The sequence below is a fragment of the Entelurus aequoreus genome, linkage group LG17, assembly GCF_033978785.1.
Source record: "Entelurus aequoreus isolate RoL-2023_Sb linkage group LG17, RoL_Eaeq_v1.1, whole genome shotgun sequence".
Taxonomy (NCBI): domain Eukaryota; kingdom Metazoa; phylum Chordata; class Actinopteri; order Syngnathiformes; family Syngnathidae; genus Entelurus; species Entelurus aequoreus.
The window spans coordinates 10,009,384-10,023,154 of NC_084747.1; the positions used below are offsets into that span (position 1 = coordinate 10,009,384).

A 13,771-nucleotide genomic window follows, 5' to 3' on the forward strand; every position below is an offset into this window, starting at 1 on the left:
CAGTATGATGATGCTACTTTTTGTAGCAACGCTTTCGCCCCACACTTGACAATTTACGGTTGTCTGTTCGACATCTTCCCACTTGAAGCCAAACCACCGCCAGACGATGGACCCCCTGCTGTTTTTCTTAGGTATTAATTCTTCCTTCATTTGTTACCAGATTCGCACCTTCTTTCTCTCGTATTACCACTCGCACCACAGCTAACGTTAGCCATGCTGCTACCTCTCTGCTCAGCGAGGGCGTATACGTATGTGACGTATGTAAGAAGGTGCGCTTGTTTAAGTCTCTGTGAGAAGAGACAAGAAAGAGTGAGAAGAGCCTGAAGTGTAATGCCTGCAGCTAAAAGCAACTGCGTGAGAACGTATACTCGAATATCACGATATAGTCATTTTATATATCGCACAGAGACAAACCCGCTATTTATCGAGTATATCGCCCAGCCCTACTACAACCTATGACAACAATCATTGTCGGCATCTCAGCTGAACGGTTCGGCGAGGGGGAGAAGAGAAGCTCCGGAACCACATACTCAAAGAACCACAGAGCTGTAAGGATCCACAACATTAGGCAGGAGATGAAAGCGCTGAAGTTCCAGTACAAGGCGGCAGGACATGAGGAACGCACTGGCCTGGCCCAGCTGATGTGCATCCTTCGGAAAAAGATCAGAATTCTCCGTGGGGCAGAGTGGCATTGGAGGCGGCGACGCCAAAGGTGGCACGTAAGCATGCTGCTTTCATCGCTAGGCCCTTCAAGTTCACGAAGGATTTGCTGGGACAGAAGCGCAGTGGCAAACTGGCCTCCTTGCAGGAAGACATAGATCAATATCTGAAGCAGACGTACAGTGACCCCGCAAGAGAACAGGAGTTGGCAGAGTGTAACAACCTCATAGACCCCCTGAACCAGAAGTGCATTTGACATGTCGGTACTGCAGCTAAAGGAAGTCAGGGAAGTTGTCCGCAGAGCCAGGGCAAGCTCTGCACCGGGACTGAGTGGCATTTCATACAAAGTGTATAAGAACTGTTGCGTCTGTGAAAAATCCTGCAAGTGTTCTGGAGAAGGGGGAGGATCCCTGAGCAATGGCGAGTGGCGGAAGGGGTATGGATCCCAAAGGAGGAAAACTCCACTCAGCAAGAACAGTTCTGCTTAATCTCCCTGCTGTGTGTTAAGGCAAAGGTTTTCTTCAGCGCTGTTTCCAAACAACTGTGTACCTACCTGGCAAAGAACACCTACATCGGACACATCTGTCCAGAAAGGCGGCATTTCAGGAATGTCAGGATGAATGGAGCATACATACCGGTGTGGTGACGCAGCTCATTCGGGACGCTCGAGAGAACAAGGGCAACCTATCAGTACTGTGGCTTGACCTGGCAAATGCATTCGGCCCTATTCCGCACAAGCTCGTTCAACTCACTCTGATGAAACATCATGTACACAACAGGTGTAGAGACCTCATTGCTAATTACTACAGCAATTTCAGGTTGAGGGTCTCTTCCGGAGAAACAACATCCAGTTGGCACAAGGTGGAGATTAGTATCATCACAGGGTGTACTATCTCTGTGACACTGTTCTCACTAGCCACGAACATGCTCACCAAGTCTGCTGAGCCAGAGTGCAGAGGGCCCCGCACAAATTCCGGACAAAGGCAACCACCCATCAGGGCATTCATGGATGACCTCACAGTCACGACAGAATCAGTCCCAGGCTGCTGTTGGATTCTGAAGGGACTTGAAAAGTTGGTGGAGTGGGCCCGGATGCATTTCAAACCCGCCAAATCCAGATCAATGGTGCTGAAGAAGGGGAAAGTGGAGGACAAGTTCCGCTTTAACATCACAAGCACAGCCATCCCAACTATCTCAGAGAGGCTAGTCAAGAGCTTGGGCAATATTTTTGACTGCTCTCTGAGAGACACAACATCCATCCAGTCAACATGCGCAGAGTTGGATGGCTGGCTGAAATCTGTGGACAAGTCCGGCCTACCTGGGAAGTTTAAAGCCTGCATTTACCAGCATGGCATTCTTCCCAGAATCCTGTGGCCCCTCGTCTACTCGTTCCCCATCTCGACAGTTGAGATCCTAGAGCGGAGGGTCAGCAACCACCTCCAGAGATGGCTGGGACTACCAAAGAGCCTGAGTAGCATTGCACTTTTCGGGAACAGCAACAAACTGCAGTTGCCCTTCAAATCCTTAGAGGAGGAATTTAAGGTAACTCGAGCCAGAGAAGTGGTACAGTAGAGGGACGCAAGTGATCCGAAGGTGGCCAAATGAGGGATCCAAGTGAGGACTGGCAGGAAATGGAGCGCAGAGGAAGCAGCTCAAGAGGCAGATGCAAGGCTGCGACAGAGGAGCCTGGTTGGAGTAGTCCAACCAGGCGTGGCGAAGTTGGGAGAGTGGCCGTGCCAGCAATCTGAGGGTTACTGGTTCAATCCCCACCTTCTACCATCCTAGTCACGTCCGTTGTGTCCTTGAGCAAGACACTTCATCCTTGCTCCTGATGGGCCTGGTTAGCGCCGTGCATGGCAGCTCCCGCCATCAGTGTGTGAATGGGTGAATGTGGAAATTGTGTCAAAGCGCTTTGAGTTCCTTAAAAAGGTAGAATTGACTCCCAAAATGCAACACGTAACGACACAGGAAGTCCTTCATACTGACAGCCATCAGACTGTATAATGCATATGTTCCTTCTTGACTGTACTTAAATGTAGAATATATGTATAATATATTTATATTATTCACATGTGAATAATGCTGTATAGTATTTATTGTCTATTGTGAGCAAACTGTAGTGCTGAATTTCCCCCAGAGATCAATAAAGTACTTTCTATTCTATTCTCTTCTAACGAGGAAATACAATTAAAAAATGCTCAAAATCAAATCCTGGCTCAACAACATCCCTTTAATATTTATTTCACTAGCTGCTACAGTGTTTACAAAATGGAGGATGACTTAGAGATAGTGGCTGTTATGGCCACTCTAAAATCAATCCAATAACTTGATGGACTCGATGAATAAGTTCGCTTAGTAATGCTCGCTAAATATTTTATTTGTGGTATTTGCCAAAAAATAGGAAAGAGAAACTCTTCTGTTTTGATTAAAAGACTCAGACAGCGACCAAACAACTAGGCTAATCTGCAAAACACGCTGCTAACGAGTCGTTGCTAGCAACTTGTACACGTCCATTCTTTTCTGTTACTTGACGACACGACAAACTGTACAGATACTTTGTTAAATATGACAAAATACTCACCTCACCTCAAAAACACGCCATGATGAAAATAAAAACACACCAAAGGAGCCTAACAGAGTGGTTGTCCAAAGGCACCGTCTATGATAAGCAGTCCTGCGGACAGCCAGAAGTTACATGGAAGAACTTTGATACAACTTTTGATAGTTTGATGGATCGCCTGTACGCATTTCTGTCACCTCTACTGCGCCTGATGCAAAATAAGTCCATCTACCTTCCCCCCAAGAAGAGTTACATTTTCTCCAGCTGTGGTTCATTACCACAAACACTTTTCAGATGACAATTTCATGGACTGCAACATTTGCACTACTCTCAACAAAACAAGCACATCGATTGCGTTTTAAAGAATGTTTTGTTTGTGTTACAATCAGCACTTTTATTGATATTGTTTGGTACTTGTTTATTTTACTCCGTAGTAAAGTAGTCAGCACGCTCACCTCTGAACGGAAACTGGAGGGACTAAACCAAGTGGGTTACACTCGTGAAAATGATAACTTTGTTATTTATCCCACTGTGGACACGAGGATAGCTCACTTCGCTGCTTTGCATGCTGTGGAGGGACGTTAGCCGCCCGTTTGTTATCAAGGACGCAACGTTGCACAGCTAGAATGTGTCATCAACATGCATTATCATAATATAAAAAGTTAAAGTACCAATGATTGTCACACTCACACTAGGTGTGGCGAAATTATTCTCTGCATTTGACCCATCACCCTTGATCACCCCCTGGGAGGTGAGGGGAGCAGTGGGCAGCAGTGGTGGCCGCGCCGGGGAATCATTTTTGGTGATTTAACCCCCAATTCCAACCCTTGATGCTGAGTGCCAAGCAGGGAGGTAATGGCTCCCATTTTTATAGTCTTTGGTATTACTCGGCCGGGGTTTGAACTCACAACCTAGCGATCTCAGAGCGGACACTCTAACCACTAGGCCACTGAGTAGGTATATGACGATACAATTAAAAGATCTATCGTTCATATTGTATCATATCTTTTAGTATATCATATATTGTCTCTATTGCGTTGGTTAATCAGTTGATTCAAAAATCCCACGATCAAAAGTCAGTAAGGAGAGTGGTCATTTGCTGTTTGTTTTAGCTGTTTTAAATGTGATTTTTGGAATGTTAATGGTTATTTCTCATGCATCATTTGTTGAGGCTCATTATGTTACTCATTGATTTATTTTACTCATTTATTTAGGTGTTATTCATTTTGTTACAAAATGCTATTTCATTTAAATATCCGTGTCACACACTCGTGAAAGTTGTCTTTTCAAATTTGGGACTTTGTTTAATTTCAAATTTTTTTTAACATAAACTATCTGTTATTAAAACATGTCATACCATACCACCACCAAAGGAATTCAATACAACATTTTTAGAAAAACAAGAAGAACTAGAAAGAAATACAAATACACACCGGAGCTCTTGTAAAATGAAAAGAGCACAGCTCCCTCCCCCCGTTCTCAGCACATTCTACAGAGGCACTATAGAGAGCCTACTGACCAACTGCATCTCTGTCTGGACTGAAGCCTGCAGTGCCTCAGACTGGAAGTCTCTCCAGAGAGTGGTGAGGACGGCAGAAAAGATCATCAGGACTCCTCTTCCTCCTATCCAGGAGATGGCAAAAAGCCGCTGCCTGACCAGGGCTCAGAAAATCTGCAGAGACTCCTCCCACCCCCACCAAGGACTGTTTTCACTGCTGAACTATAGAAAGAGGTTCCGCAGCCTCCGTAGCAGAACCTCCAGGTTCTGTAACAACTTCTTCCCTCAGGCCGTAAGACTCTTGAACGCATAACAATTATCCCCTCAATTCCCCCCAAAAATGGATTAACTCGCTGGAATAAAAAGACAATATAACATACATCCACAAACCTGAATGCATATGCAAAAGTGCAATATATTTATCTGTACAGTAATCAATTTATTTATATCTGCACCTTGTTGCTCCTTTATCCTGCACTACCATGAGCTAATGCAACAAAATGTTGTTCTTATCTGTACTGCAAAGTTCAAATTTGAATGACAATAAAAGGAAGTCTAAGTCTAAGTCTATATATGTCTATACACCTTGTGTGGTGTTCGGGTCTGTGGGACCTGTTTTAATTTTTTATAAAAAAAAAAAAATGATACAATTAATTATTTTTTCAAACTGAGACTCACTGATTTTGGCTCATTTTCTGTGAAGAACATATATCAGAATACATATTTAATGACCACACACCATACACCCCACCTACACATTTCTATATTACATATATAGAAGTGTGAAAATTGATGTTCTGTGTACCACACACACACACACACACACACACACACACACACACACACACACACACACACACACACACAAACACACACACACACACACAGCAGGCCTAGACAGGAGGAGGACAGAGTTAGGTACACAGAACATCAGAGGGTCAAATGTGCGAGAAAATGAGAGCAGACAGTGTTGACAAACAATGTTGCAACCTTGTGTGGGAACCGCAGGTGCAGAAACGCAAAAGAAGAATCCCTGTGGGATGCAGAAACTGGCAGATAAATTTTCCGTGCAACGTTCATATTGTTGTTACTCAGCCAGCGTTTTTGGGTCTGATGGACCCGTTGCATTTTGTGGCTTTTAATGTCTCACATAAGGCTGAAACGACGCGTCGATGTAGTCGACGTCATCGGTTACGTAAATACGTTGACGCCGTTTTTGTGCGTCGACGCGTCGCATATTTACGTCACACTACCGTCATGGCGGAGCGCAAAGCAGACGGTGCGAGCGAGGGGGAAAAAGCACGCCAAAAGTCGTCAAAAGTGTGGGAGTATTTCATTACACGGCCTAATAATGTTGTTGTATGCACACTGTGTCGAGCGGAAATGGCCTATCATAGCAGCACAACGGCTATGAACGAACATTTGAAAAGAAAACCATCAACCAGTCAATCGTCCGCGTGAGCATACGTTGTCATCATTACACAAAAACTGAATGTGTCATTTGTATCTGCTAGGGGTGTAACGGTACGTGTTTTGTATTGAACCGTTTCGGTACGGGGCTTTCGGAGTTTCTAAGCTAAAGCTAAAGTCTTAACAAGCTGCTTTGCTCCTTCTGCCTCTGTCTCAGCACGCAGCATTGTCCCACCCACACAACCATCTGATTGGTACACAGAAAGCGCTAACAGCCAATCAGCAGTGCGTATTCAGAGCGTTAGCAGCCAATCAGAAGTGCGTATTCATAGCGCATGTAGTCAGCGCTTCAGCGTCGAGCAGATAGGTGTTTAGCAGGTGAGCATCAGGCAGCGGACTCTCCCCAAATGATAATAAACACCTCCCAGTCAACTACTAGTAACATCACTATGAGCCCGTTGACCTTCTAGAAATATAAACTGCAGCTCAGCTCACTCGCAGTCCTGGCTTGAGGTGAAGGCTAATTACCTCTCAGTTCCAGCCACACCGACCCCTTCTGAGCGTCTATTTTCAGCTGCTGGGAATATTGTAAACAAGAAAAGAAGCAGCCTCACCCAGAGCATGTAGACATGCTAACCTTTCTTCATTACAACTGTTAGTCACTCACTGGAATGAGTAGAATTGGTTATTGTGTACTGTGTTGGACTGGATGTTTATTCTGCACATTTTAAAAGCAATACTTAATGTTTACAGTGCTCCAGAATATTTAGATTAGCACTTTTTTGTATTGGATGTTTATCCAATTATTATAATTTATTATATGCACATTTTAGCAAATAAGCAATACTTTCACTTTTGTTGAAATGTTTACACTGTTGTTACAAAAATGCACTTTTTTGTATTGGACGTTTATCTTTATTTTTGCACATTTTAAAGCAAAAGAAGCAATACTTCTACTTTTGAAATGCTTATACTATTGCAGAATATTAAGATTTGCACTGGATGTTTACTTTTATATTTGCACATTAAAATCAAATAAGGTACTTTTAATTTTGTTAAATGTTAAAAGTTTTAAATGTTTACATTGTTACAGAATATTTTGTCACGTTGTTGTCAATGTTGACTGACTGGCCATACTTCTTTTTTTTTTGTAAATAAAAGCCATGCCTTTTGAAAAAAACTGGCCTACATTTATTTTTTCATCTTCATTTTAAATAAAAAAAATAATCGGTAAAAGGAAAAATAATCTATAGATTAATCGAAAAAAATAATCTATACTGATATAGATTAATCGATAGAAAAATAATCGTTAGCTGCAGCCTTAGTCTCACAATCAAACACTTTTATGTTAAAATACTGAACAGATGTTTATTGGGATAAGGTAAACATCTGTTCAGTATTTTGTTTGATTGTGAGGCATTAAAAGCCACAAAATGCAACGGGTCCATCAGACCCACAAACGCTGGCTGAGTAACACCAATAAGAACATTACACAAGGGTTAAAGGGGCTCAGATGTTTGTAACTTGCTCTCAGTTACACTTTTCAAACATGCATTTTTTATTTGCTTGTTCTTTCTTACCTCCAATCCTCTGCGCGTTGATGTAGACATGTGGTCCAGTCTTCTCTTCACATCTCTTACTCTTCCCCAACATCTCTTCTTTCACATCATTATTTTCTTTACACAAGCGCTTGTTTTGCTCTTCCACTTTCTTCATTTGACTTTTGCATTCTTTCATCTCCTCTGATGTGAACTCCACTGCCTTCTTCAAGCTAACAATCATGGCGGCTCTTTCTTTACATTCTTCAACATATTCGGCTAATTTCTCATCAACGCTCTTTTCAGGGCTTACGATAGTCTCCAAAATTACGTTGTTGGAAACTTTAACTCGCTCAACTTTATCTCCATCTTTCGTCTTTATCTCCGTTGGTGATTTGCTGGAAGTTGGTGGCGCTGATTCTCTTTCATGTTCTCTTTTAGCGGACGTCGCCATCTTAGCATGGCAGTAGTCGTCCATCTTCTATCACGTCTTCAATCTTCACTTCAGGTAACACTCCACCGCTGCAAACTCAACCTGCGTTCCGTGGTCTTCAAAAAGACGAATCGTTGAGAATATATATGGCGGGTGGATCGTAGAAACGTATTTCGGACGCCGCAGTCGCCCAGTCCGCCATCTTGTTGCCCGCCAAAGTAGTCCGTCCGTTTGCGCATGCGCCAAAATCAGCACATTCCGCTTCCTACTTTACGGAAGTATTTTTCAAAATATAAGCATTTTAATACTTGTTTTTAAAACAACGGAGTGCCTATGTTACATACCTTTGTAAATAAAATATTATTTTATTTGGTGTGCTGTAATTATTTCGTCATTCTATTTGCACTACAACGGGGGTGTCCAAACTTTTTCCACCAAGGGCCGCATACTGAAAAATCAAATCATGCAAAGGTTATTTTATATTTTTATTTTGTAAAATATAAAATGCTAAAAAAAAACACATATACTTTGTGTCTAAAGACAATAATTTATGTCTGTTTTGTGGGCAACGAAACGGATTATTAGTTATTGGTCTCAAAATATGGTTTATTATTCAACTTTCTGTATGAATGCTCCAAAGTTCTTATTATTCTTTTTCTTCAGCTTTTGGAGCGCTCTACCTTCCACATTTTTCATCCGATTCAAACCGTTCCTACTTCAAACTGTCCCACACAGCAAAAAGACTCCACGGCGGATCCACCGCGGAGGTATCGCGCTTTCCGGAACGGACCCGTATCGGCGTCCACTTGCTCTCAGGAACGGATCCGCCACGGAGGCGGGTCGCGGACCCCCCGTGGCTCCGAGCTGGATCCGCTCCGCATCCATGATCAAAACCTAACCTCTGCGGTAGGTGCGCCGCAGACCAGCAACTGACTCATAAAAACCCTGGCTCATCTGGCCCGGGTCCATTTTGGACCCGTTTATCTCATTTTCAAAATCCCTTCTGTTCTTGCTGTAGGATAAAATAGGAAACTAACACTATCACTATAGGCCCTACTACAGCAATATAGGCTTCAATATGCATTGCCTTGTATCTTTAAACTAACAATATTGTCAATAGGCAGAGAGAGAAAAGGGTCAATTCACTCTATAAAGTAAATATATAATATATAAATATATATACAAATATTAAATATAGTAAATATAAATATTTCATCTATTAGGCTACAACTTCAACGAAATGCTGCTCTGTGCACAGCTAACATATCAGAAAATGAATAACTGGTGAATGGCAAGAAGTTCAATAAAAGGTTAATTGTTTATTGATAAATTTCTATTCCTCCTGATCTGTCTGTGGAGGCGGGACTCCACCAGGACCAATCCTATTGTTCACGTGCTACTAAATTGTGTGCCATCTCATGTGTATCGTGTGCTGCTATGACAATAAACTTCCATGAATCCTGTTAAACACCAGCAAGTTAGTAATATGGTTTCACATAAAAATGTTGGTGAAACTGCTCATTTCTACCTAGCGATAGGTATGTTTATACAGTAACCTGCTCACATAAGTCAGATTACAGCAGGGGTGTCAAACTAATTTTAGCTCAGGAGCCGCATGGAGGAAAATATATTTCCACGGGTAAAATCATGGCATGATAACTTAAAAATACAACATGACAAAGTCAAAGAGTAAAAGTTGGCAGTTTGTTATGCAAACAGTTACCCAGCATCACTTATGCGTCAACGTCAGTTTTGATACATCTCAACTTTGCAGTGAAAAAGGGTGTAGTGCAGGTTTTTGAGCGTGGGCAAACTTGACACATGAGGCCCCAGGTCCCTGGACTGAAGAAGGAGCAACCAAGCACTTGAAGCATCATCTATCTTACTGTTCAGGAAGGTTTCAGATACAGAGAAAACATGGGATCATGAGTGGATAATATTATGCTCCAAATAATCCAAGTTTGTATGAATACCTCAGATATTTGTGAAAGAAGCAGTGAGGAGGTCCTGGGTAGGGTGGATGTCACCACATATGAGCAACATACCCCAAACTAAACAGCTAATTGGTTATTTTCCCTTGTGTGTTCTTATGTGTTTTACTGCGTCTGTATTATGTGTGAACCTTTTACAGCACACTGAACAACTAAATGGTTTTTCTCCAGCGTGTGTTCTCATGTGTCGCCACAAAGAGCCGTTATGAGGAAAGCTTTTACCACAAACTGAACAATTAAATGGTCTTAGTCCAGTGTGTTGTCATGTGTTGAGTCAAATTGTACTTAACAGAAAAGCCTTTGCCACAAATTGAACAAGTAAAGGGTTTTTCACCTGTGTGTGTTCTCATGTGTTCAGTCAAATTGCACTTAACAGAAAAACTTTTGCCACAAACTGAACAATTAAATGTTTTTTCACCTGTGTGTGTTCTCATGTGTTGAGCCAACTTGCTATTTTGAGAAAAGCTGTTGCCACAAACTGAACAATTAAAGGGTTTTTCACCTGTGTGTGTTCTCATGTGTTTAGTCAAATAGCTATTTTGAGAAAAGCTTTTGTCACAAACTGAACAATTAAATGGTTTTTCACCTGTGTGTGTTCTCATGTGCTTAGTCAAATTGCTATTTCGAGAAAAGCTTACACCACAAACTGAACAACTAAATGTTTTTTCACCTGTGTGTGTTCTCATGTGTTCAGTCAAACCATAATTTCGAGAAAAGCTTTTGCCACAAACTGAACAACTGAATGGTTTTTCACCTGTGTGTGTTCTCATGTGTTGAGTCAAACGGCTCTTTTTAGTAAAACTTTCAGCACAAACTGAGCAGCTCAAACATGTTTTACCTCTCTTCTTTGTAGAGCATTCAGAGTGTTTGTTGTCAGTGTGAGTCCTCATATCACCTTCACAGTCTTTATTGCTGCTCAAAGGTTCTTCAACCTCGTCTTCAGCCTCACTATCTGATAGTGGAGCTAAGAGGTTGTCTACTTGTGGTTTCTCTTCATCATCTTCAGTCTTCACAAAGATAATACTCAGTGGAAACTTGGTGTAATCAGCTTCCTCTCGTCCTAGAAGACACTCTCCCTCCTGAGTGATGCAGAGTTCCTCCTCTTCCTTTTTAATGCAGGGTGGTTGTGGAGTCTCCTGCTTCAAAGTGGAGCTCCCCCCTAACTGAGGGGAAACTTCTTCTGGATTACCGATCAGCTGCTGGACGTCTGCAAGACACAAACAACAAAAACACACTTTCTTCTATGTGCTGTATGTGTGTGTAGTAGGGTTGTACAGTATACTGCTACTAATAAAGTATCGTGGTACTAATCAATTTAAATCGGTACTGTACTACCTTTGAAAAGTACCGGTACCGTTCTTTCATCAGAATGCCGCTGTGACTCGGTGAAAGAAACAACGTGAGTATGTCTCCCTGCTTTTCGTGCACCGTTCTCATGGATAGGTTGGCCCTACTAGAGGACCTTGTCCGCCAACTAGAGCAGAGTAATTTCGTAACTTTAGAGGCGGCGGACACTAGCATTAGCTGTAGTGAGCTGACTAGCCTAGTTTGTAGCAGCCCTAAGAGGCCTACAAGCAAAGGTGAACCGGTTGAGACGCATAATAGATTCAGCCCTTTAGCTAGTCCTACACCCCAGGCTACCGGGCACCCTTAGTCATAGGGGTCTCCATCACTCGAAACAAACAGCTTAGCAAACCAGCCATAATTAAGTGTATTCCCAGGGTCAGAGCACCTGACATTGAAGCTAATCTTAGGGAGCCAACTCGCAGCAGGCCTAGTAAACTTGTACCACAGGCCAATTGCACCACTATAGCTACGCGAACATAGTTGTACATGTTGGCTCCAATGACACTAGGATTAGCCAGTCAGAGATTACAAAGAGGAACATAGCTAGGACTTGTAATCTAGCTAGAAAGATGTCCAGGTATCTAGTACTTGTCTCTGGCTTCCTGCCTGCGAGAGGCAATGATGAGAGGTATAGCAGATTAGTCTCGCTTAACAAGTGGCTGGCTAGATTTTGTAGAGAACGTTCATTGATAATTGGCCGTCTTTCTGGGGGAAACCGGGCTTGCTGATGAGGGGCGGCCTTCACCCTAACCGGGAAGGCGCCATCACTCTATCTAGAAACATAGATTACTGGTTAAGTCACACTTGACTAACTACACTAGAGCAAGCTCGGATACAGTGTCTGTTACACCGAGTAAGGAGTCAGTTAAGCTAGAACTAACAAGCGCCAGGCTGGAAAATTCCTGCACACATATCATTTCTTGTAGATTTATACACAACTTGCAATGTTTTTTCTGTAGTGACTGTACCAGATGTGAACATGCATTCTACTGAGGTGGCAAATAATGACGCGTTCAGTCTATCGCAGCACCAAGCAAACAATCTGAAAATCCCCATCAAATCAATAATATACTATTCAAATTATTTAAGGCGCACTACACAAAACAAACATAACATTATTAATATCACTACTATGGATAACATTAACAAAAAATTCTCAAAACAGCCCACTACCTATAATATGGGCTTTTTAAACATCAGATCATTGTTTCCCAAAACGTTATTACCGTATTGTCCGGACTATAAGGCACACTTGAAAACCTTTTTTTCCCTCAAAACTCGACAGAGCGCCTTATAACCCGGTTATATGAATTTTTCCCTCTTAACGAGGCATCTCCTCCTAACTATGCGAATGCTTGTATTGCCCGTCCCCTTAAAAGGGGTGGAGGGGTCGCACTAATATACAATGAAAACCTTAACCTTACCCCTAACCTAAGTAATACATATAAATCATTTTAGGTGCTTACTATGGGGTCTGTCACGCCGCTACCTCTCTACCTAGCTGTTATCTACCGCCCTCCTGGGCCATATACGCACTTTATCAGTGAATTTTTAGAGTTTGTCGCTGATCTAGTGACGCACGCAGATAATATAATTATAATGGGGGATTTTAATATCCATTTGAATACCCCATCAGACCCTCCGTGTGTGGCGCTCCAGACTATAATTGATAGCTTTGGTCTTACACAAATAATAAATCAACCCACGCATCACAACGGTAATACAATAGATGGAGTCCTTGTCCGGGGTGTCACCACCTCCCAAGTTATGATACTCTCGTACACTAAAGAAATGTCTGATCATTATCTTATACAATTCGAAGTTCTGACTCATTGTCAACAAGCTACTAACTACTGCTTTAGCAGGTGCAAAATTAGTGCTGTCACAACTATAACTCTTGTTTGCCTACCGCCTTCGGTAATGGCGCTATTCCCAAATTATGTGGGCTCTATCGATAACCTCACTAACAACTTTAACGATGCCCTGCACGACACCATTGATAGTATAGCACCGCTAAAGCTAAAAAAGGCCCCTAAAAGGCGTACCCCCTGGTTTACAGAAGAAACTAGAGGTCTTAAACTATCATGTAGAAAGCTGGAACGCAAATGGCGTGCGACTAAACTTGAGGTTTTCCATCAAGCATGGAGTGATAGTTTACTAACTTATAAACACATGCTTACCATAGCTAAAGCTAATTACTGCTCCAATCTCATCCGCCTCAATAAAAATGATACTAAATATGTGTTCAGTATAGTATAATTGCTAACCCAACAAAGGACTCCTGCCAGTAGCTCTACCCACTCGGCAGACGACTTTATGAATTACTTTAATAAG

At 42.2% G+C, this 13,771-nt stretch overlaps 3 protein-coding genes across 3 annotated transcripts in view; all 3 read right to left on the reverse strand.

The window, feature by feature from the left end:
* Positions 1-8,300, reverse strand: part of LOC133632299 (uncharacterized) — a 29,187-nt gene extending 20,887 nt beyond the window's left edge. Inside the window, exon 1 of the mRNA XM_062024656.1 lies at positions 7,709-8,300. Within this exon, the coding sequence (XP_061880640.1) occupies positions 7,709-8,144 (436 nt within the window). The 5' untranslated portion in view covers positions 8,145-8,300. The remainder of the gene's footprint in view (positions 1-7,708) is intronic.
* LOC133632307 (gastrula zinc finger protein XlCGF17.1-like) overlaps positions 1-13,771 on the reverse strand; it is a 607,858-nt gene that overhangs the window by 206,901 nt on the left and 387,186 nt on the right. The window lies entirely within an intron of this gene.
* On the reverse strand, positions 9,442-11,293 carry LOC133632349 (gastrula zinc finger protein XlCGF71.1-like). Its single transcript, XM_062024731.1, has one exon. It carries the CDS (start codon positions 10,978-10,980, stop codon positions 10,327-10,329), a length of 654 nt encoding a protein of 217 aa, XP_061880715.1. The 5' UTR covers positions 10,981-11,293; the 3' UTR covers positions 9,442-10,326.